Below are 27,711 nucleotides of genomic sequence, written 5' to 3'. Positions count from 1 at the left end.
TTAATGGATTAGATCTTCCTTGTAGATCAAACAGCAACCTGAAAAACATCCCACCACCTAATGCAGGGATGCTTTGGGATGTACTTGAAATGAAATGGTCATCCCTTCTTTATTCACAGAGTCTGTTGCAAAGCCTTGTAGAGAAGAGGTAAAACTTCCACATTCTCCACACAAGAAAGAAACATTGCTGTAAAAATAATTTCAGATGTCCCAGGTGAGGCTTTCACAACACCAAAAGCTGGCTGAGAGCCCTTGCCCTGGATATGGGAAGGCAGCTGTTAATCCTCCCTTTAATATCAGAAACCCTTCATTAAATCCAGTAGATCAAAGCAGCAGTTTAGTTTTGCTTCCCATTCCCTGGAGTCAGAGCAGACAGCTCTGCAAGGTGCCTGGAAACCTCATCACTGTCTGCAAAAATACTCACATCATCCTCAAAAGAAGCACAGTGGAACTATTTATTTCAAGCTTCTGCCATTTAAACAACAACAACAAAACCTCCCTAAATAAGATTCAAAAAACACACTTGATAGTAAAAACAAGTGCTGTTAATGTGTCCAAACGTTCCAGTTGTTCAGGAAGAAGAACTGCTCCAATTTCTTACAGGTTTTTTCATGCCAACACCTACGTTTTGGTTAACTGGAAGCTAAAATGGTAACTGAAACTTCATGTTTTGAAAAAAGGAATCTGTACGTCAAACATACATCATTGGTTACGTAAAACATTCTACTTCAACATAGGAAGAACCAAGAAAGAAAAAATATAGTAAATAAGACAGACTGCTCAAATCTTTCATGTATACATATTTATTTGTAGTTTTACAGTGGCTTTAGTACTGTTTAACGATAACGTTTTTGGAAAGAAAAAAAAAAAAACAAGCAACCAAAAAGCTTCAGAACAAGGCTTTAATTAGAACTACAGAACTCATTATTGACAGTTTTCCTTATGAAATTCTAGTTTCCTAAAGAGTATCAGTCCAAAACACCAATGAAGCATGACTGCTGTCCATAAAAAAACCCTAAAACAAACAAACAAAAAAACCTTTCTAGTCATCCTGAAACCAAAGTCCAGCATCAGACAAAATAGCCACTGCATTGAGAGGAATATGTACCTATTGCACAAGCACTGAGAATGAGATATGACAATCAAAGCCTAATTCCATAGGCAGAAGAGGCCACATGTATCTATAGTTAGACTTCAAAGCACATCTTTCTTCTGAAATTATATACCAGACTATAACTTATGTTAAGGCCATAAAACCAGAACACTGTAACAAGTGATAGGGCTTGATGCTACTTTTGGTGACATTTGGTAAACAAAAGGTGGGAAAGAGGACCAAACCAACAAAAGATTCTGAGGGGAGTTAAACTTGAAGGCATTCAAAAGAAATCCTCAAATAACTACATTTTGGAGGGGGTTTATTTTGGGTCATTGGATAAAACTGGATTTCATAACTAATCACTCAATGAGCCTACTACACTCTTTAATAGTCCGTGTTCTGTAATACATTAAATAATATATTTTCTGGAATTTACATTTACTTTGTACAAAAACAGTTAATTACTTCTGCTTGTTATTCCCTCTTTAAAATAGATGAAGATTTGTATAATCTTTATATTAACAACCAGGTAAGGCTTCAATGTACTGAGTTAACTGCACACAGGTATCTCTAATCTGCTCTTAACTAGGCATCTTGATCATACTAAACTGCTAAAATCACCTGGGGAACCATAATGTGATTTAAAGAAAGGGATAGTTAGGTATTGCTGTCTGTTCTAATTGTGTTCATTTGATTAGTGTATAAAACACCTGAAAGCAATAGCTCCAAAGAAGCAGTAGCTACCATGGAAGTTTAAACGTTTTACTTTAGGAAAATCTGGGAATCTGATGAAGCTGAAAATGCACATTAGTCATTTTATAAAGTTTGGCTTGCTACCAGTTAAGAAAATATAGGTATCAAAAACAGACAAATACAGTGCTAACCATCTGTTACATTTTCTTTTAAAAAATTAGCACCAATTTAAGCATCTGAATTCATAGAAAAGCTTGTGACACATTTGGGTTTTAAAAAAAAAAAGGTTTTCCCTGTTAGAAGACTAGACAACAGCACATGCTCAGGGGTATAAGGAGCTCTGTGATCAGCAACAAATGAGATCTCTGCTTCAGGCAGCCAGCACCAAACACTCTTTGTACCTGACTCCTTTCTCCTCTGCTTTTGTTATCCCAAGGAGCCTGTGGAGTGCTGAGCTACTGCCCAGCTGGGGAAAGAAACACAGGGATTTGCTCAAGGACATCCAACAAATACGAGGGGTTTGGTATTTGGAACATTGCAGAGCAGGGCCAGTGTCTCCCCGTGGTAGTCCCAGAGCATCTGCTGCAGGGGAGTCCCACCAAGCAGCTGTCCTGGCCTTAGCACAGCACACACAACCTCATCATGCATAGCCAGGAGTTCAGAAAAGTTTCATTGTTTAAAAAAAGAATCCCAGCGCTCACAGCAAGCTGGCCCTTGCTACAGGAATAGACATTGCTGTGTATTTATCTAATAGATGGCCAGGGAGTCACACTGCCAATCAAGTCACCCACTCAGAAGGTATTTCTCAAATGATCTCTTACCACGTGTTAAATTTCAGCCCCCAAAAGGTTTCTGATTTCTAATCTCTGAAAACAGGTTTAAAGAAACATGCTGATCAAATCTATCAGAATAGCAAAGGCTACAACCAAAATTTAAACACATTAAGCATGTTATGTCATTCCTTTTCACACCATTTATGATTGTATTTAGAAGAATCCTAAAGTGCTTCAAACCCAGCAATTAATAAAGTTGATTCTTCTGTGCAAAACTGCAAGCACCTTTAAAAAAAATAAGCAGCAGCATCAAGGAATAAACTTAAATAGCTACATGTATTTTCTCTAGTTTGTTTTGAATTCGTGGACCAAAATGATTTGCCATGTTTTCAACAACAAATTGCAGAAGAGTGCATTTTATTAGTTTAAATTTATACTGGACTTGTTATACACGTTTGAAATAGCGGACCCAGGAAATTTATATCCACAAAGCAACACTGTGGGATTGAAATCCAGCAACTGAAATTTTATCTGCAAAAATAATCATTTTATAAAACACAAACAGAAAAAATGGTTCTCTCTCCATTTTCCTCCAAAGCTAATATGAGAAAAGATGGTTTACTTCAAACATTATTTTAGCTCCAGACATTATTTTAGTATGCAGAGCGGGCAAAAACCAAAACTGATTTGACAACTTATTGTAAGAAGCTTTTAGAACATCAATTCTGTAAAAGACAATCTAAAATATATAAAATAAGGAGCCATAATACACCTTTTTTATCATATTTTAACACGTTAAAAAAAATATTCAAGACACTCTGGAAAAGCAAAGAAATCATTAGATTCATTATAGAACTCAAGTCCAAATTCTGCATCCGGATGCAGGTGTCCCTGGATCAAAAGCAGTTTTGAGCAGGAATGACACAACACACATCCCAGGAAAGAATCTGGTTGCCAGTATCTGGTCTCATTACGTTTAGCATCAAGCCCTGCTGGAATCCATAGGACACATGTAGGACATGCAGACAAATGCAGCTCAGCACTCCTCCCAAACATCCTGTGCTGCTGCAAGGCTGAACCCACGCTCCCCAACGACCACGAGGTTTGTCTGCACCTGGAGCTGTGACCTCCCAGCTCACTCCCAGCTGGAGGGTGGCCCCTGTGACAACACAAGGCTCACCCACCCCATCCTTGGAGATTCCATATATCAGCTGGGTTTGGAGTAGCTAAATCCTACTTCATTCACAAAGTTGTAATTTTAAGGAAAGCGATTTATCATTTAAGGTCCTTCCTTTAAGAAAGAAAAATTAAACATATGGAATCGCTTTTTTTTCTTTTGAATAATTTGGAATAAACACATATGCTCTGTTAGGATGTAAAAAAAGACAAAACCTCAAGAGCCCTCTGGTTCCTAACAGCTTTTGAAACTCTCCAACCAACTAGTTAATTTCTAGTCAAGGTTGAGTTTTTCATTGTTTTGACAAGAAAATGCAAGCCCTTGCTGGAAACTTCAAAGGCTGTTTGCAAGCTGTAGTTTCCAGTCCTAAGACTAGTTTAGTTTGTATGATCCATGCAGACAAAGCCTTAATTTTGACATTCATTTCTCGTCTTTTTCCATGAAGACCTAGACTTGTCATATCACAGTATTTCCTCAAAGTACACTTACAGGCTTAACCAGATTGCAAAATGCCAAGCTCCTCTTTCTAAGGCTTTTTTTGAGGAAAAATGATATGAGCACAGATGAAATGAACTATTTAAAACATACTCCATTTCTGCAATGCCATTCAGCTACTCAGTGTTCAGATGTTTAACAAGTTTCTGGTAAGGTATCTATTGACAGCCAAAGATCCCCTACTTTTTCAGGTGAGCAGTTAAGATTACAGGTTGTATCTATGTTGACCACCATTTATTTTAGTCATAGTTCATAAATTGTCTATTTATGCTGCAGTAGTGTTAACACTATACAAAATCTCTCAAAGGAAAGTAACATCCATGTTTACAAAACTGAGCTGTTTTCTTAATATCTATGTTCACAAACACATAATCTTTAAATACATATAAATATTTATAAATGCCAAAGTGCAAAAAAATGGTCAATTGCATCACTTTACATACATAATTTTAGTATTAGGAATAAAAGTGATTATATTGCACACCAAACTCTCTTAATTTTTAAACCCCTGTCAAGTTACATTGGATCTTGTTTTCCATCAGTGAGGAGGTTCTCATGGCATTGACAACCATGTCACAAAGCTGGCACTGGATTTCCCCTGCAGGCAGGAGCAGTGATGTGGGGAGAAGCTGCATGCAGTGCACTGAGGGCCTACATGAGCACACTGGGATAGCCTGGGAACTGCAGCATGCACCTGGCTGGGTTTGGGGCTATCAGCTGCATGTGTCCTCTGGAGATTCATATGCATTTGCACTATGGTTTTGAATTAAACTGGAGTCAAAATCCATAATATTCACAGACATTTCATGCATGCTCTGAAAGCATTCTGTAATTAAGTTTAACTGTATGCCATAGCAAGAAGACTTAAAAAAAATTAGGTATGAGACAACTTTTCCTACAAGATTTACAAATGAACTCATTTAATCTGAAGGTTGGGGTTTCTTTTCTTGTTCCAAGAATATATGTTCAAGCTGACAGTATGTACTAGGAGAAGGTCAGTTCAAGTCATGAAGACAGGACAATAGTGTTAAAAACATTAAAAGACAATTTGAATCACAGAATAATTTAGGTTGGAATAGACCTGGAGGTCATCTGGTCCAACCCTCCGTTGTGCTGAGTGGCCCAAGTCCAACAGGAGAAACTCAACTCTGCGAGTATTCAAATCACATAGGAAAAAAGAAATAAATCTTTAAGTCTTCTAAAGCAGAAACTGTTAAAATGAACACAGCACAGCGCAAATTTTTTGCAGCTTGAAAAATTAAATTCAGCAGATTATTTCCATAATGAATCACTAATTGCTCACTGTGAATAGGTGCTTTAAGTTATTTTAACTTACACAAATAACATGGACTAAAAAAAGCAGAACAGCAAAGTGTACTGTTCTGCTATGTGGTAAATAGGTATTTTAAAATGTTTTTCCAGTGACAAGGACGCACTAAAAATATTTCACATATACTTTCAGTATCCAAAGATAAAAGTAAGTTATCCATAGGTTGAAAACCAAAGTGTAAGAAAAAACATAAGCCCCAAATATCTTGCAATTCAAAAAAACAGATTTTTAAAAACCAGAGATGCCAGAATACAATTCTGAAGTTAACATTAACTACTGGCACACTAAAGTCTTGATATTCTTACAACAGTAAATTAAGCTATTAACAAGGGGCAAAATTTTAATATAAAAGCAATGTTTGCATAAGGAGAAAGTGCTTTTGGAGTCATAAGGTCTGGAACAATGGACAATTGTGTTTTACAAGAGAAGTATGTCAGTAATGCAGTGGCTGTCTGGGCCAGTATATTTTACAGGTTCTATTTATATATTCAAGACAAGAGTATTTGATCAACAGCTAAATATAGTGCCTTTAAGAAAGTGGTGTTTTACCTCATTTTGTACATGTCTATAGTTCAGTCACACACATGCACACAGGAAATGCTTTAGCAAAATTTCACACCTGTGCACTCCAAAGTGAACGTGCACAAAGTCACAAGTGTGGGTTATAAAGCAATCTAAGCCCTACTCTACTGCAAATGCATTTTCTAATTCAACAGACTGTGCAATGTAACAGGCAATTTTGTATTATCTGATTCTGAAAACTGTATTGATAAATCTGTATGGAAACAGCAAATAACCTCCTCCACTTGTCTGACACTGCATTTAGAAAATTTGTATTAAACCTGTTTTTCTTCTCATTACAAATAGACACTTTTCTAAGGTGAGAATAAAGCTAAGCTCTGTTAACTAAATGCTTAATTTACAAGTGATTCAGAACTACTGTATTTTTATTTCTTATTTCTTTTCTCTATCTTTAAAGATCACTCACTAGATAGAACGGACCCATTAAAAAAAATGGAAAATATTTATGCAGCCTTTTGAGGCTGCAAGTATCTGCAAGTCATCTCTCCTTCTATCAGAGTTTGCAGTGAATGAAGAGCATCACAGATAAAAGTTCTTTTTCTATTTGTTAAAGGATGAGTATCACAAGCTAGAAAATGCAGAACATTTTAGCACACTCTCCTCTTCTAAACAGGCACTGCTTCACAGAAAGTCACTCATCCTTCCTCAAGATTTATTTAAGCCACTGTATCTTCCATTCACATTTAAAAGACTGAGAACATTAGAGACACTCAGGTGAAATACAAAGTAATGGTTTTATGCTTTAAACCTCACATTTATCTCTTCCACAAGAAGAGAGAATTGCTGAAAAATGAAGATAGAAAGGGTTTGATTAAAAAAAAAAAAAAAGTGCTATGTGGAAGAAAAACTACCCTTTGTGTTTAAAGGCAGTTTAACAGCACTGAGAGCATTCCACACGTGAGCTCACACTTACACACAACACTCCGGTCCTTAAATAAAGCAAACTGCCACAGTCACACAGTTACACAAACTTCACAGGGAATATACATTCAAAAAACCTAATAATGACCAATACTGTACTAAAATGTAAACAACCACTTAGATAACATAAGCCTGCCAGCTGGGACTGGAGATTGATGAACCCACTTAAGAGGAGTTATTGGCTAAAAGTCTATTATAACTGCTCACCTGAAATAGGCTGAAACAAAGAATAACCTATAATAGTGTCTAAATTTAATTATTTTTTGTTCTTTAGACATTGATTTGCTTCCATTCTACAACATTAAGCAGGCAATTTCATAACAACTGAGTAAAAAAAACAACAGGCATTACTTTAGCAGAGCATGCAGAACATGGAGTTTTTCTACTTTGTTCCATTAACTTACAAGCAATTCAGGCCCAATGGAAACAAAAGTTCTTTTCCAAAGTCAAGTCTGCAATCATGGCTGATCATCGACATCCTTCGAGGGGTCCTGTCAAGGCATCCAGGCTGCTGTCTGTGTCTGAGGCCAATGTTTGCTCTGTTGACATGGATGAAATGTCATTGATAGATGATGACTGGGAAGGACTGGTGTTGCTATTCACTGCTGCATCTGTGCTAAGAAAACCAAACATAATAAAATCTGAGGCGAGACAATATTACAATCACAAATAACCATGCTTCTGGGCTGTGAGCAGCACATTCCCCACAGAAATCCTTAGAAAATAAAGAATTAATAAAAAAGGAGAAAAGTAAGCACTAAGGGCCCTAGCACTCAAAAGCCAAGGTGACCTTTTAAGAGATTTTTATTTTTCTCCCTCTCTGTGGAGGAAAGGAAGAAAAATTTAACAATGCATAGTGTGAATAGTGACTTGAATGTTAAGAAATCTAACAGAAATAGTTAATAAAAGACAGTACAATATTCTGATTACTGAGCTGTGAGAACAGCAGCAAGAACAAGGATTCAATCATGGGCACAAATACTTAGCAGTGTTAAGTACTCTGAGGGAGCCCTAGCACTGCTGAACCCTGAGGCTCTTGCTGAGCCTCAGCACAGTTACCTGAGCACCAGGTGAGGGAACTGGTGCTGAGAACTTAATTTCATTACAGAGCCCTTTAGGGACAAGGCAGGTCAGGGTGTGGGACACACAAGACCAGTAAAGTTTTTCTACAAGTTCAGAACAATTAAAAAGCAGAGCTATGGATCTCCAAAGGCAGATCAGTCTCAAGAGTCCCAAACAACAAAAGCTTTGCCTACCTGGATTATTGAGCAGATTTCTTCATTCACAGCACTACGTGTGACAGTTACAGAACTACTGAAACAATGACTAACCTGAGGGCTGATCTTTTACCACACCATTCTTGCTCCTTTCTTCCCAATCCATTACTTCTTTGTATATTAATTCTTATGAGAGAACAGTGAGACAAAAGGAAACAGACAGAAAAAGTACTGTAAGATCACAGAGGATTTGTACACAATTCACATTTGTATCAAGGTACAAGGAAATGGCTAAGGGTCAGTCTGGAAGTAGAACTGTAAAGGTATTTATTTACCCTCTTTCCAGCCCTACAGCAATGATAAGAGAATTATACAGATTTTCTCAAGCATCAAAGAAAGACATTAGGACTGTACCAAAATAAACACACCATATAAATAGCATAGCTGTCTGCTTAAAAATAACAAATATCCCACCCCAAAATTTTATGCACAGCTACAATGAACTAATATTAACTTAAAAAAATAATTAAAAATCAGATTGGGATTCAAAGTCTGATTTTATGTAAACTTTCTTGGAAATCTGACTTTGATAACAAAATTACACAAAAATACTTATTCTTGAAGAACCATTTCCATGGGTGTATTGAGAAACGTCTGAGTATTTTGAAGGATAATAGTTAAAATATTGTATGAAACCCCTCATTTACTAATCAAGGACAACTTAAGATACAGTTATCTGATCAACACCCAGGAAAAATCCAGAGATGTAACTTAAATCACAGAAGCTTGTGTATGTACCCATAGACTTAATGTATCTTAGATAACAGTATCTAAATAGATTAGGAACTCTCCAATTCTGAGTAACAATGTTTACAAATGCATTCAATTACATTCAGAGGATCCATTTTACTTTTCCACCTTGCAGTAATCAAAGAAGACTCGAAGCCTACCTACTTGTGCTGACATGCCCTAAGGATAATATACGTATAGATCAGCCAGAATCAATATCTGAAATTTATAAAGCTGTTTTAGAAAAGCAAGCAGCTTTCAAAGTAGTCATAAAAGAAAAGATGTCTATTACCCTTGGTCTTGTGATGGCAGATGTTAAAATTTTAACTGCCTCACCATTTAATGGTTTTGACTATAACTGTAAGGTAGAATTGATTTTAATGCCACCGTGCTGTTTATTCTTTTGTTTAAGTCAACAGTTTAATCTATTTGGTCAATAAATAAGCAATGAGATTAGAGAAAATAAACTACACCAAAGGACTCTCCTGCTATTGAAGACTTCTAGAACAAATGAACTAGTAAATATTGTCAAGAGATATGGCTTAAATAATGCACACAGAGAGGCATCTTTCTTTTTCAGATAACTCTCTATCAAGGATAAAACTATCTGTACTAACTGTACACAGATTACAAGCACTTAAGTACTAAAAGGGAAGGGAAAAAAGAAAACTGCAGCATTTTGTTGAACAGACTTCAGAATGAAGTCCATGTATATATGAGCGTTCACACACCAAGGTATGTATTCACTCCACACACAACATGTTTCCATCACTGATTTCTTTTCCTGTTGCCACAGGCAGTACTGATTCTTTGGAACAGTGGGTTCCAGTCTGTTACACAATCCAGCACATGCTGCAGCCACTCATTAGTAACACAAGATACTAAAATCAATGTAATTTGTCATGCTCACTCCTTACCTTTCCATTCTTCAATTGCATGTTCTCTTTCTTCCAATTGTGCATCATAGATTTGAGGTGGAGGCTACAAAGAAAAGAAAAGTAGATAGCGCCTGCTGCATCAAATTAACACACCCAATCTTAACTAAAAAAATCTAAAAATTACAACCTTTTTATCATTTTTTACCTTCATTGTTGGCAGTTTATTGCCTATACCTCAAAGACACATTCATTTTACAACTCCAGAATCTGCTTTTAAGTCCTGCCTCACACTGAAAGGCTTTTTAAGAGCATCAACCAAAATTAAATTCATTGTAAGGCTTTACAGGGCCTTAGAGCAAGTTCCTGTTTCAAAAAGCCCAGGACTGCCACTAAACAGACACCTCTTCCTTTAAGTAAAATGAAATACTAACAACCACTTTCAAAATTATATCAACTCCCCACCAGCAGCTGTCCTTCAGGTGATCCTGCCCCTAATGCTCATCTGAAGGCTTCCTGTGTGACTCCTGCTACCAATGAGTTCAAAGCATGCTCTTGACTAAAACTAAAAGTATTTTTCAAGTTATTAAATTGGAATCTTAAAAATTTATTTTAATTGCAAACTTACAGCTTCTGCTTCAGCTGGATCATACCAGACAGTAATATAAGGATGACGTAAGGCTTCATCTACAGAAATTCTCTTGTCTGGATCTACTACAAGCATTTTTGACAATAAATCTCTAGCTTGGCTGGCTAGAAAGTAAAGGTGAAAAGAACACACATGTAAAAGAGCTGTAGAGTTTAATGTCTGACTCAGGAAATAAACACTGGGAAAAAAGGACATGCACTGCAAAATTTTACTTCTGTTCTACAGAATACAATAAGGTGGATTGTTGGTTTTGTTGGGTTTATTTTCTCAGTAATTATCTAAAATATAACCTATACGAGCTGTATGCACTTAGAAAAAGATGATCAGCAATAATCTCAATAAAAAATATTACTTTTGGAGAACATAAATGACAGACATTATTCAATGGATTAAAATGATGAGAATTAAACAGAATTCTGGGACAGGGAAAAGAGGATGTGTTTAGTAACCACTACTAAGAACTGAGAACTTATCAGAAATGAAAGAAACAGAAGGTATGCAGCTTTTAATGTTGACACCTACTGCAATAAATATTTTTATTAGGCTTTAAATAAAGAGTGCTGCAGACATTTTAAATTAATATCATAGGAAAAAAAGAGAAAAAACTCGTCTTACTTTTTAACTTGTCACGATCAGATTCTGATGGAAATATCCAGTCTGGGAAGAGCTCTTCAAACTTAATACCGGGATATTTTGGCCTGTTTTCTACATAATTCCTCACGGTAGGCTGCAGTTTCTTCATGAAGTCTGTTGATGGTGTTCCTAATTGTTCAATAACTTTATTCCATTGATCAATATCTGCACCATATCTTTAGGAAAATCAGCTGAAGAATTTGAAGTCTGCACTCTACAAAAACACCACTTAAAAAATCTGAGAAGTTAACAGAAACTTGAACAGAGGACACAAAGATGAACTGCACTGTAGCATCAGCAGTATTCTGAGCTGCCATGCAAAAAGCTACACTGACACAAAAATAAGACTCAGATTTTGTATTCTGAAGGACAGGCTGGAAATGCTGCACAATGCATTATGCTTAAGTATCTTTTTCTAATTATAATACTTTTCTAGAATCCAAAAGAAGCTTTATTTGGCAGTTGTATCCATAGCAAAACAACTCTAAGGTCAGAAAAGCAAGGCTGCTGTGGAATCTTCTGAAGTGCAGTGTAACATCAGGAAAACTGAAGATTCTTGAACGTAGAAAAAAATACACAAAAAAACCCTAAAGCACAAATGCATCCCACCCAAAGTAAGGAACTGTGTACCTGTCTCCTAAGGAAACCAAACTTTGAGTTGGAGCATTTTGCAGGGGTGTAGTTGGATGGTCGGGGGCTTTTTTTGGTTGGTGTTTGGATGGGGTTGGTTTCTTTTCCTTTTTCAACTTCAGAAAAGGTCCAGAGGAGTTCTGAACAGGAAATCCATATTCCAGAAGGTTCTATAGCAAATTCTTTTGTTTAAATGTACCAACCATGGTAATACTCATAGGCAACTCTGTTCTTATAATTCAAGTTTTAAATATTTTATAAAAACAGTATTTACAAGACATAAATTGAAACTGGGCCTCATGTTTCTTCAGGACTGTCCCTCCTCCCTCTCAAGTGAAGGCATTTTCCCCAGCCACAGTGACAGTACAGAGATATCAGAACCAGCCCAGCTGGGGAAACCAAGCTCATTTATCACACTCAGGAGACACTGCATTAATATTCCTGATATTTAAGTCAACTTAGATCTACACTTTCCAGCTTTTCTTGATAAAAAGAATGTGCAATTCCAGCAGAGCCTATGCATTGACCTTGCAAACATTCATAGCTAAATTCACCATCTAGCACTTCAACCTATCCACTCTCATCGACAGACTATGCAACTAAACAACTGCTGTAAACAATATGCTGTACTTTGAATTAAGATGCATTTAAAAAACATGGAGGTGCTTCTATTTCAGTTACTGTTTCAAGAACACCATTATGAATTTATGTATAGTCACGGCTCCATGCTAAGACTTTAGACTTTTGATACAAAGATTGAAAATTTTATTTGCTTATTGAATGCATTCCAATGGAGAACCTATATTAAAATCAAAATTAAGAACTGAATATTGTTAACTGTCATGCTAAAACAAAGCACAGACAAAGAGAAAATTAACATACATTAGGAAATTTTGTTCCCAGATGAGAAACTGATTTGTCTGAGATCTCCACCAATCTAGATTCAAGAAGATGCTTTTCTTTTGAGTAACAGCAGCCTGGTTAGTCAGATAATCAAATCAGAGCCCAGTTTGCTGAGGCCTCAGAAGACTGCAGGAAGGGCAGAAAACTTAATGACCCATCCCATTTTAGAGGTAAAAACAGGCAAAAAACAATATCTCAGTTTCAAAGTGCTTTACAGATAGTGAAAGTTGAAAAAAATTTTCTCAATATCAGAAACCCAATTGGGATTTCAGTATAGAGCAGGCAGAGTAAGCTCTGTGACTGACCTGGCAGCCACCACACAAAGCCACTCATCCCCATTCTAGAGACTTCAGGGGCAGAAGGAACCAGGCATTTAATCCATGTCTATTTGCCTTTTGCGACTCTGCAAGCAGAGAAGCTGAAAACAGAGTCCTTAGTACAATCACAACAAAACATGACTTCCCAAGAAAGCACAAATAGCCCTTGTGCTTTTTCCATTGTTCAGGCAATCAGCTTCCTTCTCCATATGGGCAGGAAGAACATCAAAAATGCAGCTGCTGCCAGGCTTTTCCACTATTTCACCTTAGGTGTCTACATTCCCCCGATTTTTAACATTTCTCATTTCCAACAGCAACTGGCAGTAACTGAGGCCTCCCCAGCATAGTCAGGAGCAGGTTCTGTGCATCCATCACCCTGGCAACGCAGAGCATCTCATTCCACCCAGAGCACTGCTGCAAGTATCCCAGAAATTCCCATCCACCATCTGGGAAAACACAAATTACTGAACGTAAGAGCAGGTTTTCCTGAAGATAGTCAAGGGCAAGCATGCTGAACATGGCTCCCTCTTCTAAATGCCCAAATACTAAGACATTCTAAAATTTAACTTAAAAAAAAAAAGCAACCAAACAAAAGAAACCCCAAACACAATCAGCAAAAGGAAAGCTTCGTGGTCATGCATAGCAGCACTGCCCATAAACCACCTTCAGCTGCCAAGACAATACTGCAGCTGAAGGCGACAACCTGACCCAGACAGTGATCACGCAGGAAAAGCCTCAATAACACAAACAGTTGTCAGTATCTCTCATTAAAGACAACTTAAACTCTTAAAAGAAGTGAAAGTCCCTGTACGCACAGCTATGTGCTTCCCAATCAGGGGAGGAGACTCCTTGAAATGTAGACTGGTAGAGCTTCAGTGGCCCTGAGAGAATCACAAATAATAACTTGTTTATTCAAAAAGTATGAACAAAATTTCCTTCATTTATTCATGAATAAATCAAAATAGCCCATGCTAACAACATGCAGGTGAAAGACACATAACATCCATGAAGAATTGTGTTAGGTTGGTCTGAAGGCTTCAAAAGGTAAAATAATAAATATAGAAAGGAAGAAAGGTAGAAAAAAAGAAGACTTATTTAATGTTTTATCATTTTACTACTAAATAAGATATGATCAACTGTTGAAGATTAGTGTCATGACATTCAGCATTAAAATTGGAAATCCTCCTCTATAAGATACACAGGTATCTGTGAACAGGCACCTGATGTTTTAGTGATGGTTGCTCCTTGCTGATGAGCAAAAATATTATATTGGCTTCAAAAACTTGGAGCACAATTACAGATTGCCCAGAGAAGCTGCCCCATCCCTGGAAGGGTTCAAGGCCAGGCTGGATGCAGTTTGAAGCAACCTGGTCTAGTAGAAGGTGTCCCTGCCCTTGGCAGGGGGGCTGGAACGAGATGGTTTTTAAGGTCCCTTCCAATCCAAACTGTTCTGAGATTATGGTTCTATGAAATCTTGGAGGTCAAAAATATTAGAGGGAGAAATGAAAGAATAACAATCTTATAGAAAAAGTAAGTAGTCCAAAATCAAATTTTCATAAAATGGGAAAAAAAAAAAGAATCTCCAGGAAGTTTTTCTTTTTATGTTAAGTAATGATAATAATTAAAAAAAGATCTCATGCAGTGTGCTTGCCATTAGGTCACCTTGGCCCAGCAAGTGCTAATAAACAAGAAAAAAATCTGAATAAAACTCAAAAAATTGTGCAATAAAAAAAAATTAGTCTACTGTTCAAACAAATAATAAGAAAAATCCATGCATAGTTAAGAACTAACTTTGTAGGCTTTTGCTTAAAACACTTATCTACAAAGAACAAGAGTAAAAAAACAATTATTTTCTATTTTCAAACCTAGCAGTACCTGTGTTTTAAACTATGAAAGCTAAAGCTTGTAACACATTGGTTCAACCACTATAAATTACATGAAATGTAGTCTACTAAGAAAATAAAATGGAAAGCTCAACAATTTGGTTAATGACACTAATTTCAAAGAGTACAGTGGATCTAGTAAAACATATTATTGAAAATATTCTTTATGCTTTTATACAGCTCTAAATAATTGTGTTTCTATTGGAAGTGGAATGGGATCAAGGATGACTAGGGAAGGATACGATCAGTGCCTTGGAATATCACACAACCTTTCACCAATTCTCCCATGATGCACCCAACTGACCAGATATCAACTGAAAATAAAAGTGAAATGATCAAATTATGAAGTATCATGAACAAACGTGAGGAAAACAAACAAAACCATCTGCATCTACAGTAAAACACAACAATGTGGAAAACCAAACTGCTCACATGAATTTTCAATCATATCAACACCAACTGATTGCTCCTGAATTTTGTATTTCGTAAAACACAGTCAGTGTTTACACTTGTGAAATGACCATGAAGAAGGATACAATCTCTTCCTGGGAACAGGACTTTATGGAGGACCATTTCTGCCATAATGCACCCAACAGACCAGATATCCACTATCATATGTTGGGTGCAACAAGGACAAAAGATTAAAGAGATGTTTTTTTAAATACCACAATTATTTATTTGAAAGCTCACACTGTAAAGCTTCCCACAGTCCTGCACATAATTATTTTTTTCCCCAACCAGAACAATCTCTGCTGAAGCTGTGATGCACATCAGCACTTCCTGTACAACAAGCTGCCTTCTGTATTAATAATGTGTTTTTATCATTATCAAGAGCCCAGCAAAGTCCCACAAATCTCTTGTTTTACACAGCCAGAATTACAGACACACAAAACCATGGCATCCCAAAGCCCTTGAGATAAAGCAAAGAGCATACAAGTCCAGTGCTAGTAAAAATCAGCAGGTAAACCCCTCAGTAATGCAAGGACAAGTTCCTTGGCAGCAATTTTGTTGGCTGAATACTCTATATATTACAGCTGTGTTGGTTTTAGTAACACCCAGCCTCTTTGAGCACTATGCAGACTTAAGAGAATATAAGACATGGTTTCTGGTAGGGATCTGCAACGTATTTTAATAATCAGAGAGGCAAAAGGAGGCACACTGTTGAAAGAAGATGTTTCAGTTCAGAATAAAATTACATTGATTAAAAGGTTTATTATTTATATATTGATCTTTTGGTTTGTTTTCTTTTAATGCCAGTGTCAGTGTCTCAACAGTTTTTTGAGACTAAAAAACATGGCCAAAAAGATAATAGGTGAATATATGACAAGATATAACTATAGCAGGAGAGAGGGAACAGTTAATGTTAAATGGAGAAAAGCACACAGAAGATTATTATACTCTCAAAAAAAAAAATTACACTCTAATAATTTTAATTTCCAATACCGTAATTAGAACACTTTAACAAACTTGACAGGGGGAAAACAGCTCTCCCTCCTCTTTTTGAAGCAGTTATGTCCCAAGAGAGAGAGAGATACTTTAGACAGAAGATTTAAAGCATTACTCCAGCAACTTACCATTCTCTTTATATCCCATTCCCAGGATAACCTCTGGTGCTCTGTAATACCGTGTTACTACATATGGAGTCATCATGAAGTTAGTACATGCTGTTCTTGCCAGTCCAAAATCAAGGATTTTTAGCGTACAATCTGATTTTACTACTATGTTGCTGGGTTTCAGATCCTAACAAGAAATTACTTCAGTTAAGAGAGGATTAACATACAGAATAAAACCCACACATCCCCCTCCACAATCAGGATAAACCAAAAATTCACTTTACTAACGACTGCATTTTCCTGCCCTGGTGTATGTGCTTATTTATACAACCCCCTCCCTTCCTCCCTGTTTCATAAAAATTGTGTTCACAAAGAATATTGTTAATGATCTACTACTACCTACTCTGTGGATGATACCAGCTGAGTGGAGATGTTTGATCCCACATAGCATTTGGTAGAGAAGATAAGACATTCTTTCATGATCCAATTCCATATGGATAACCTGGCACAAATTTGCATCCATCAGCTCCATAACCAAATATCTGAAGCACAAAAAAGAAAGAATTAAGAAAACTCAAGTCCTACTTTTCATATGAAGTTTAAGCTTAGCGAAGAGGTATTTAAGAAAAATCACCTCCGTTGCTAACCTAAGTGTCAAAAAGCCAAGGATAAAAAAGACCCCAGCACAATCCCAGTTACAAAGTAAAATTACCTATTCAAAAAGACCTACTATTAAAAATCGTTTAATATTCCATCACAAAATATTAAAATTCCACTAGTTTTATAAACAGTAATACAGAGAATAATTCTGTCTTCATGCATCATGAAAAACTGAGTGAAGTTGATGTAGAAATTGCAGCTATTGCAACAGAAATGCTCTTTCACTGTATTTTACTCTAAAAAAATAAGAAAAAATAAGAATAAAAAATAAGAAAATTAGGATAATCACAGTGAAAACTAAGAATCAAAATAATTTTTAGGTGTCATCTACTTACCCTCTTCAGGCACAAATATTCCCTCATTTACCCAAGTAGCCTATTCATAAACCACAACAGCACAGTCACTGGAACCTAGGGATATCCCACCAATCAAATGGCCATGAATCCCTTCTAGACCAATTGATATTGCTTGAATAAAAAAGAAATATATTCAGTTCTGATTTGAGGCCAAAATACTGTAGTGCTGATGTGACTGGTAAAGTAAAAAATTGCTCTCACATTATCCAGACCAAGTTATTATCCTGAGGTGATCCATGGAGCTGAAGGACCATGCACACAAACCAGATGCATGTGCAAGCAATTTATGGCAGAGAGAAGAATAAAAGTTAAATATCTCTTTTTCACTGCCCACTTCAGCTTTTAGCTACTCTTGACTTTCAAAGCTGAAGTCTGTAGGATACTGGAAATACATTTGGCTAGTATTTGTCAGAGAAAATGAAAAAAAAAATAAATCTAGTACTTACACATCCTGAAATTCTTCTAGTGACTTCTGTGGTGTAAATACATTTAATAAACTAATAATCTATAAAATAAAAACAAATATTAAAAGAAACTTCTGCATTAATTCACATAAAACCCCACTACTGCAGAAGTTACTATGCAAAATAAAGTGCACACTGTTACTATATTCACAATTTGAATGTTACTTGGCTGCACTTAATTCACAAATGCTGAAAAATTGCCAATTCAGAAATAGTTCCAAACTGCAGCATGTGTGCCAAGGGAACCAAGGCAGGACAAAATCACTTTTTCTTTTTTTTTTTAAAGTTATATGACACCTTCTAGATCCCTCCCCAGTGTCTGAAATATATCCTTTTCCCCCATAAATAATAACCATCTCTTATTTTAAATCACATGCTGTGCAAGGAATTTTAGCCAAGGCTGTCCAACACCACATGCACAGAGGTGCCCCATGCCATTGCATTAAACTTAGATTATGATGTACTATTTCCAGAACTGCTAAAATTGCTGTACTGCCATCCTTAATAACCACCTTGCTTTTATTCTGCTACATCTGGGCCTCACCAAAAGCTTACTTAAAAAGCAACCCTGAAAGGCTAATTGACTGCAGGAAGTTTGCACAACTTCAATGACCAGCAATGTTTCTAGTTCATGTTAGTACCAGCACACAGCAGTCACACAAAACTGATACTCCTGTATTTGAACAATGAAGTATTGATATCAAAGTTCACTTTACAGAGTTTAAAGATTCAAAATTCACCAGAATTGCCCTTAGCATTTCACTTTTGTAGACAGTGCTACACCTCTGAAAACCCTACCAGTTAAACACTGTACTAAGTAAAAACCTTGCCTAAGCTCAGAAGATTTAAATACAGTGAAGTTACAATGGTCAAACCCACAAACCACCTCAGGGCCAAACAGGCTTTGCTACACATGGCTTAAAAAGGGCAAATGCAACAGAGCAAGGCCTGGTCTCTAATGCTGACACTGATGGCAGCCCTGTACCAACAACACAGCAAAAACCTCCTCCCCTTGGTACTTCAGACCCCAAGCAGCTCACCCAAAAACTGAGCCATACATTATGGAGAACTGCACTGCCCACAGCAAATCCTTCCAGCCTGTCACTATTTCCATTCCTATGGTTACTAACAGCAAGTGAGAGCATTTTTGATAACTCAGAGTAATGAGAAAACACAAAGGCAACTCACATTTTTGTGATTGACGCACTTTAAAAGAACGAGCTCTCTGTAGGCCCTTTTGGCGTGGGTTTGGTTCTGAAAAGGACGACTCAGCTTCTTCACAGCAACATTGATTCCAAGCACTGTATCAAATGCAGCACTAGAAGTGTTCAAAGACAAACAAGTTGAAGGCTGTTTGAGGGAGGGGAGGGCGCAAAGGCGAGGCAGAAGTGAGGAAGGAAAGAAATCAAGGTTTAGGACAACATATATCCACTAACCTGTTGGTACTACACAAATTTTAATTCAGAAAAGAATCATCCTTTAAAAACTACGCAACCTTTAATATACACAAGTAACTCAAACAGAAGCACTGACATTCATCAGAGGTCTTACTGCTCTCCTTTTTGTCTTTAGACTGAAACTGCTGACTCAAGACTCGCACCCAAAACTGCAAGATCTAAAAATATTTTAGGCTTGTTTAAAATCAAGAAGCATTGCAGCTGCCTAATCTGTATATTTGGAATATTTCTGAACACTTTTGCTGACTGACAATCATTTAGTATTTGCAGCAGAAATTTCTCTTTGCTAGAGGAGAGTCACAAAGATGTCACCATGATCCTGTCTGCAGGGATCAATATTCTCCTGTACATGGATAGTTTGCAATGATAAAAATATGTAGTGCCTAGAAGAAAATAACACTCATTATCTGCTTCTGAGTGGAAAAAAATGCATTGAATTGAGAAATAAGGAAAACTCAGACTGAAGGGAAGAATATAAGAGTTTAAAAGTGACCATGACCATTATATTTACCCTGTTTTTCACTTGTGTTTGTTCCTTCTCTCTGCAGTTTGAGGTCAAAGTTTAAACTTGTTGTAATGCTTAAATGCTGTAAGAATCTAAAGCTAAAGTATCTGTATAAACAAAACAAGACTAAAGTGGAAACAGTCTTCATTAGTAACACAGATTATTTGGCAAAATATATGTGAATTCCTAGCACATGCTACTCGGGAATTCCAGTCTTAAAACAGTTTCAGTTTTAAATAAGGATTCCCACATTACTCTATTTCCATTTAATGTTACTTTCATAGGGTAGGAAAGAATTCTCATTCACATTTTTTCCAAGCACATTTAAGCTCTTTGTGAGCTCCTTTCCTCTCTCGAAGTTATATGTGACAGCAGACTTAAAAGGGCCATCACATTACTAACAGAAAGTACAGCTTCCCTGTGAGAACAATAATACTCAAATTATACCAAGTTTCTCCAGCATAAAGTCAGTGTTTTCCCTCCTGGAAAAAAGCAACACCACCACAAAGCAGGAGATGTGTTTTCTTGGGACATGCCTCCCAATTTCAACCAACATGCCACTTACCCTAAAGACTTGCTAGCATTTATTGCAGCTTAGTTCTGTGAAATGCACAAGTCATTACTCAATGTTATTATCAGTCTGTGATTTAAAGCCTTTATGCCTGTGCAAAAGGAAACACAGAGTGGGAGGAAAGTAACTGGCCAGATAGCTGGGGAAATTATTTTCCTCCCAAACATGAGGGCACTGATATTTCAATATTCACCCAAAACATGTTACATGTACAGTAAGTTTTATATGTTAATTCCTTTAATGTTTAATGACTTCCTTATGTTAATAATAATACCTGTGAATTAGTATCAAATCAGTAACCAATTGGATTTTTGCATGAATTAGCTGTAAATCACAGGGCAGCAGCAGATAGAGGAATAATTTTAGGGGAAGTGTCTCTCTGCGACCTGACAAATCCAATGTGTGACAAGCCTCAGTCTAAGCACATATGAAGAACTCCACCTGAACCTCTCATTTTGGAGATTGACTAGAAAATTTCGGAAATCAAGGACAAGAAAGAAAAAAAAAAAAAAATGTCAGGAAGTTGAAGACAAGTTACTTTGATTCAGTCCAAAACAGATTACCAGACTTCTGATGTGTTAATACTTAGGAACAAAGAAGTGCAGTAAGTTAAATATGCATGCTTTCTACATAAAATACAAAAGGTACATCCACTTTCTCTCCCAGCCTGTGTTCGGTGTGAACTAGAAATATCCTCTATATAAAAACTGAGTTACTTTTTCATCTTCCTCGAGCTCTCATTTACCATTTTTCCTAAGAATATATTTTTAAAACTACTTATTTTCCTATATTTTAATATCAAAGATAAAACTACATGGAGCAATACCATTAACATTCTCATTAACATCATGAGAAAAAAAGTGCAAATTCAGGCCTCTCCTAGCTAATGTGACACAGGTGGTATTAAAAATTTCTCATAGAAGAAATGAAATCCAGACAGAAAACTCCAGAAAAATTTTTCCTATTTTTTATATTAAATACAGGATGATAAAAAACCCATCACATCTGCATTATACCCTAATGACTTGACAATTGTCTCAGCCAAACATAGCAAGATGCCACTCATGTTACACTGAGTTTTCTATATTTTACTTCCTTTTTTGTATCTTTCCCTTGTGTAAAGATTTTAAGAGAAATGAAGATGTTGCACCTTGTCCAACTTGAGCTATATCACAGGAAGATGAAAATTAATGCACTGTTTCACTGTTGTTCCAAAAATCAAGTAGCTTCAAACCAAGTCAAATCAAATAATTTCTTCTTTCTCCCAATATGTTGACCTTAACACTTCCTGCATTTCATTCTGAAACAGAGACCCAGCCAAAGTAATTTGGCTTAAAAATGCTCTGCTTCTAATGAAAGAAGAAACACTTTCAAGCACCCTGAATTCTGCACGCCATTTAAACCAAGTGTAACTCTGAGAACACCAACACCTGGAAAATATCAGTACTACACTAAATCATTCCCAAATCCTAATGGCCAATATCTAGGACCTCCTCATCACTCAACACACTGAAGAAGAATGAAATATGGTGTTCTCATTTTGATTGTTTGTCACCTATAACAAGGCAAGAGGGGCAGCTAAAAAATTTTAAAATAAAGGCATGCTCTCACAGAAATGCACTCTTTCCTTACTTAAAGTACTCATTATGGTTATGAAAAGGCCAAGAAGACATGGGCAGGTGCTGCTAAGGAGTTGTTCACAGTACATGAGTCATCACACTTATTCTGCAGATTTAATAGATGAAGACAAACTGCAGGCTGGATTCAGAGCACGAACAGCCTACCATGTGTTGTGATTAAGTTAATATCACAGAGTTCCTGAATACATCTGTTTGCTCCCCTGTTTATAGAATGAAAACCCCCATCAATAAACAATTCTGCTGTTACCAAGTAAGTTTTACCCAACAAAATATGGGCTGGCAGTAAGTGTGCAGAATGGATTGCTGCAGTCTAAAAAACATTTGAAAGTGTTTACCTTTAGCTGGCCCAGAGGTGTGGTGCCATACAAGAGACTAAGGTTCAGGATCAGCCTAAGGACTCCCATGTCCTGGGCCAGTGGAGGCTGGACACAAAGCTGGGGTGACACACCAAGGGAGAGCTGGCCAGCCCAGCCCCTCACACAGCATCCCTTTCTGGTTAATCCATGGAGTGACAATGACACTGATTTGCCTCATCCTGCCAGTTAATGGCAAGGCACTGCATTGATGGCTCCTAGAAATGGACAGGAGTGATTGGGAATAAAAGAGGGGGAAGAAAGGGGGCCATGATGAAGAAACGAGTAAAACCCAGAATCTCTCACCATTGTCATACCTTACACTGCAATATCACAACTACAAGGGCAATGGGAGAACTAGAAACAGAAATAAAGTGGTTAATGAGAAAGGAAGAAATTTGTTGACCATTCTAATTTATGCAATTATTCAAATATTAAATTTCCCTAAAAATGGAACAAAATAAATAGATTTGCACAAGAACTATAGCAAGCAATTGGTTTAGAATTTATTTAGTCCATAACCCTGTAAAAAGAGAATTTACTATCAGTGTTTTATGTTCTGGTACCACTATCAGAAATACATGCAAACTTTGCTTTCTATTTATAGCTTTTCATATTTAAATAAAGTATTTATTACTCACCAAACAATGCCCTGTGCCCCTGATCCTATGGGCTTCAATTGCTGGTAACGTTTTAGCACAGTGAATGTTGAATCTGCAACTTGAACACTGTAAAACTGACTATCACATTTACTGTCAGTCATGGTGTAGTGTCATGTAGTTTCCTCTCTCAGGGACCTGGCAAAGTTTTCAAGATCTTAAAGGAAAAGAAAGAAAACAATTGTTCAATATCTCACTAATTTCAGGCAGACAAGATGGGAAATATACATATTTTAATACATATGAATTTTTCAACAGCACACCATTAAACAAACATTCTTTCAGTTTTGTGTATTACCACTGCTAATGAAAAATACTTACAGACAGACAGCAATTACAGCTTTCACAGCTTTAAAGGAATGCATGTTCCTACTCCAATCCCTCAAACAAAAAGCATCTAAGTAAACAACTCTAAAAACGAAACCACCTCAATACAACTCTCTACTCCTTGAAGGTTACTCCATAACTTTGAACTACTGCTATGTGCTAGGATTGTACTAATTTCTGATTTACATTAAAAAAATCTACATTAAAAAAAAAATTTAAAAAAATTATGTTATTTGAACACTGAGAACACAGATAAAAATGACATCAGACATCCATGGAGTCCATGGACAGCACAAAACAGGGTTTTAATAAAAGACTTGATTAAAACAGCAAAACAATTTTAAAACAAAACTGCCCCCCAAATGGCTGCTGCAATTTCTCCAACATCCCCTTCAGCCTTATTCAGTAGGAAATTTCAAGGAGGGCTCTGCCTTCTCACCTCTGCCAGGCAACCTTTCCCTGATCCAGACCTATGGCAACACATTCTCCTTCCCATTTTACACACACTACAACACCTACACTATCAGTCAGTGTCCTTGTAGAACTAAAGAATAAGACTTGTGGTGCAGTTTAGAAGAGACTTTCCTGCCACAACAGAAAGTTAAATTCATCTGTCAAGAACGAATTAGAGGAAATTACATCAGAGAGCACAGTAATGGACTCATACTCTTGAGCTCTGAAGTGCTACAGTAACAACAGCACAGACCAACAGTTTTCCTGGGTGTCCATCCCTCTTCCCAACCTTACAAGAAAATTACCTCAGTAATTACAGAAGAGCTCTCTAACAAATTCTCTGCTTTATAATTTCACATTCACTATGACAGATAGTGCCATTAGAGTCCAGAGTGATTTGCACAGGCAAATCACTTGAAACTTGTTCCTTGGAACAGGAAATGCAAGCGGCCCCTTCCCCCGGAGCAGCTGCGCTCTGTGCTGTCTGCTTTGGTTACAGAAGGAGCTCATCTCTCTCTTCACTGGCCCCACTGAATATCTGTGAGCCAATGCAAAAGAGAAAAGCCTCAAGAGCAATCCAGACACCCACCCAGGAAGGGCACAAAGCCACCCAAATAACTTGGTTGCTTCAAGAATTAGAATTTGGATTTCTCTCTTCCTCAGCGCATGTAGGAGGCAGCAGCATCTTTTCCATGTTTTTAAGTCAGCAGACAAACTCAAGGAATCTGCAGTAAAATAGGTGGAAGACCTCCAAGCCCTAGTAAAGGTTCAGTTTAAACCAAACTGTAATAGTCTTAAGAGATTCTCAATAAATGTTTAGAGTCCCTTTTACCTTCTAGTTTCTCAAAATCTATGCAGCATTTTAAGAGGCAGACATTCAACTGGGTCATCTCTGGCAGCAATTTAGACAGTCAGTTTACTTGACATTTCCTCTTAGAAGCTTTAGAAAAAAAACAGAGGAGAAAGGATCAGCAAAGGGAAAATGTGGGCTACCAACTTTTTGCCTCTGTCACAGGGAGAAGAAGGAAAATAACAGTATCTCCTACACAATATCAGAGGCAGGCAGATGCAGTTGCACAGCCAGCTAGCACCAACACGAGACTAAAGGATGCTTCAAGGGCAGCTCCTAGACTTTCCCAGTACAACCACTCTTCCTTCCAACCTTTTCATTACTCCAAAGCTATGCAATCTGAGGTAGCAAGTGTTCTGATGTACAGTTCCTGAGCAGCTATGGCATTTTCACTGAATCTGCAATATTACTAGAAAGCTAGAAGGTCAAGATCCTCCCTCTGCACGGACTTAAGCGACAAAACCAAAAAAGTACAGATTTTGTATAAAATGGGTATTAAGTTACAGGATATCAACTTGTTAACTCCTGTTCAGGAGTTAATGAAACACTTTTCTCTAACAGGAATAAAGAAATATGGGAAAACAAAATTATCCTGATCCTGAAGCCACCCCACTCCCTTTAAGAATCATTGTCTGCACAAAGCCACCTTTCAAAAATCACTTGGAGGTGAGGATAAGTTCTTTAGGAAAGCCCCAAAGAGAGCAATGGGGCATCAGAACACACAAGTTTTATGTATTTCAACACATCTGCAATTCTCTGTGCAAAGCACCTCTCCATGAGTCTTGACTTTCACTTGGGCTTCAAGTTGCTTAAATGCATCAGGACATACATTACTTCAGATAGACACATTAATGTAAAATTAGGTACCAACTGTAGCTGTTCACAGGACTTCAGACAATCCATTCTGGGGGCAAGAGCCCCCAAATAAAAATAGACTTCCTGTTGTGTAAGTAAGAAGTATATCTGTCAAATAAGCTTCTTAGTACTTACCTGTTATTCTCCTACTAGAAAAATAACCAACACACCAAACCTGCCAGTAGTAGGCTTACACACAATTCCAGTGAGAAATCTTAAGAAACTGAAAGCAACTGCACTATAGAATACATCCTGCATCAGTCACTTCCCTAAAATATATTTATTAAAATGGCAACTTACTATTAACCAGATCTGTACTCTGGATATCTTCAAGTCAAAAGCTTATGAAACAGACTGGGAACACATTCCCAGGGTTGTTTTGGTTACAGAAATGTTATTACTGAAAATGAAACACAAGAACAACACAAGCTGGCCTTGATTTTTAAGTCTTAAGCTAAAATTCTACAGCTGCCAATATTAGCAGTGAATATATATATATATATATATATATACACACGTATTTAAGAAAACATATGGGAATTCCATGCAGAAAATCTCCCCCTATTCTCTTATTCACCTTTGCAAAAACACTTCTAATTCAGGTGTGCCCTTTTAAGGACTATCATCCAATAGTGTCAAGGGTTGGTTTTTTTTTTATAATCATTACAGCAGTATATATCAAAAGGTAAGATTCCAGCTACAAAATCACAGTGAGTTACACCTCACTCCTCTACTCAAAACCTTTAGAATGAAAGTGTAACAAAGCACTAGCTGAGTAATGCCGAAGGATTACAGCAGTTTAGAGGTAGTTTGCAACTGGAAACTGCTGGAAAGCAGACCTTTCTCTTTAAGCAACCTACATTACTACTGATCAAACGAAGATTTCACCGCTACCTGTTATAGTAGCATTCAGCTGTTACAGCCGCAAACACTGAAAAGGATCTCAGAACTCTGCCAGGGCAAGCTGGTGTAAAGAGAGAAAAAGTTTAAACATTCATGTGCTATAAGCAATTTCGCTCTTTATGTAAGAACCGAGCAAAAAGAGTCTTCTCACATCTTTCCTAAAACTTCTGCTAAGAACTCGCTTCGGCTCCAGAGAGCCCGGGCTCTGCGGGGCCGCTCCGCGCGGGACCCGCAGCGCTCGCTGCTGCTCCGCTCCCGGGACGGGCTCCGGGGCCGGAGCGCGGGCCGGCCCCACGCGGGCACCGGCACGGAGCGAGAGCGGAGCAGGACCAGCAGAGGCGGCTCCCGCGGGGCCGGCACTGCGGCACGGGCAGGGCGGGGGGCTCGGCCGCAGGAGGAAGGGCCCGGCCCTGCCGCTCCCCCGCGTCCCTCCGGTGCGGCCGGGCCCGGGCAGCGGCCCGCGGGGCGCCCCGGCTGTGCCCGCGCCACGGGACAAGACGAGGACTCCGTCCGGCCCAGGGCTCGTCCGGCCCAGGGCTCGTCCCGCCCCGGCTCCAGCCCCGCCGCCCCAGCACGCCCCTCGCGGCCGCCCCCTCACCTGGGTCGGACGCGGCGGGACCGGCCCCGGCCGCCGCCTCCCGCTGCCCCTGCCACAATGGCCTCCCGGTGCTCCGCACGGCGCCGCCCCTGACTGACAGCCTACCCGGCCAATCACAGTCCCCGCCGGAGGAGCTCAGCCAATAGGGCTTAGGGGCGGGACCTGCTAGCCGCTATATAAGGGAGGGCGCTGAAGGCCCGCAGTGACGGGGCAGTTCGGCCTCCGCCCCCGTGGTGTCATTATGTGACATCAGCGTATCACGATAGTAGTGATGTCATCGTATGACGTCAGGCTGTCACAGGAGTTATGTCATTGCCTGACGTCAGACTGCCGCGATAGTCGTGATGTCATCTCCCAGCGGTACCACATCATGGCCGTCTGTGGCACACCAGTCCTGCTGGCGGCTCCTCACAGCTCCAGTGGGCCTGGAGGAGCCCCGTGATGTAAACACCTGTCCTGGAGTGTCCCCACAGTGGCACGGTGACATCACACGGTGGCAGCCCATCACACGCCACAACACACCACAGCAGGCCCTGACCCACTG

General features: G+C 38.2%; 1 protein-coding gene across 17 annotated transcripts; it reads right to left on the bottom strand.

The window, feature by feature from the left end:
- Positions 1-787: 787 nt before the first annotated feature.
- MAPK9 (mitogen-activated protein kinase 9) lies at positions 788-27,318 on the bottom strand. Of its 17 annotated transcripts, none has more exons than XM_086851688.1 (14): positions 27,168-27,262; positions 26,561-26,630; positions 24,794-24,901; positions 23,164-23,338; positions 19,185-19,314; positions 17,979-18,037; positions 16,920-17,058; positions 16,538-16,703; positions 15,206-15,277; positions 11,213-11,395; positions 10,577-10,701; positions 9,991-10,054; positions 8,399-8,470; positions 788-7,683 (listed from the first exon to the last, which is right to left on the bottom strand). In XM_086851688.1, the coding sequence occupies exons 4-14, from the start codon at positions 23,283-23,285 to the stop codon at positions 7,667-7,669; spliced, it is 1,149 nt and encodes a 382-aa protein (XP_086707814.1). In that variant the 5' UTR covers positions 23,286-23,338; positions 24,794-24,901; positions 26,561-26,630; positions 27,168-27,262; the 3' UTR covers positions 788-7,666. The 17 variants fall into 17 exon arrangements, with proteins under 17 accessions (XP_086707814.1, XP_023791753.1, XP_086707815.1 ...); XM_023935985.2 differs by having other exon boundaries at positions 788-7,678; XM_086851689.1 differs by lacking the exon at positions 27,168-27,262 and adding an exon at positions 26,721-26,844.
- Between the last annotated feature and the right edge of the window lie 393 nt (positions 27,319-27,711).

Source organism: Cyanistes caeruleus, chromosome 15, assembly GCF_971803275.1.
Source record: "Cyanistes caeruleus chromosome 15, bCyaCae1.hap1.1, whole genome shotgun sequence".
Taxonomy (NCBI): domain Eukaryota; kingdom Metazoa; phylum Chordata; class Aves; order Passeriformes; family Paridae; genus Cyanistes; species Cyanistes caeruleus.
Note: the sequence above shows the minus strand (reverse complement) of the source record. Positions and strands in the feature narration are given on the sequence as shown.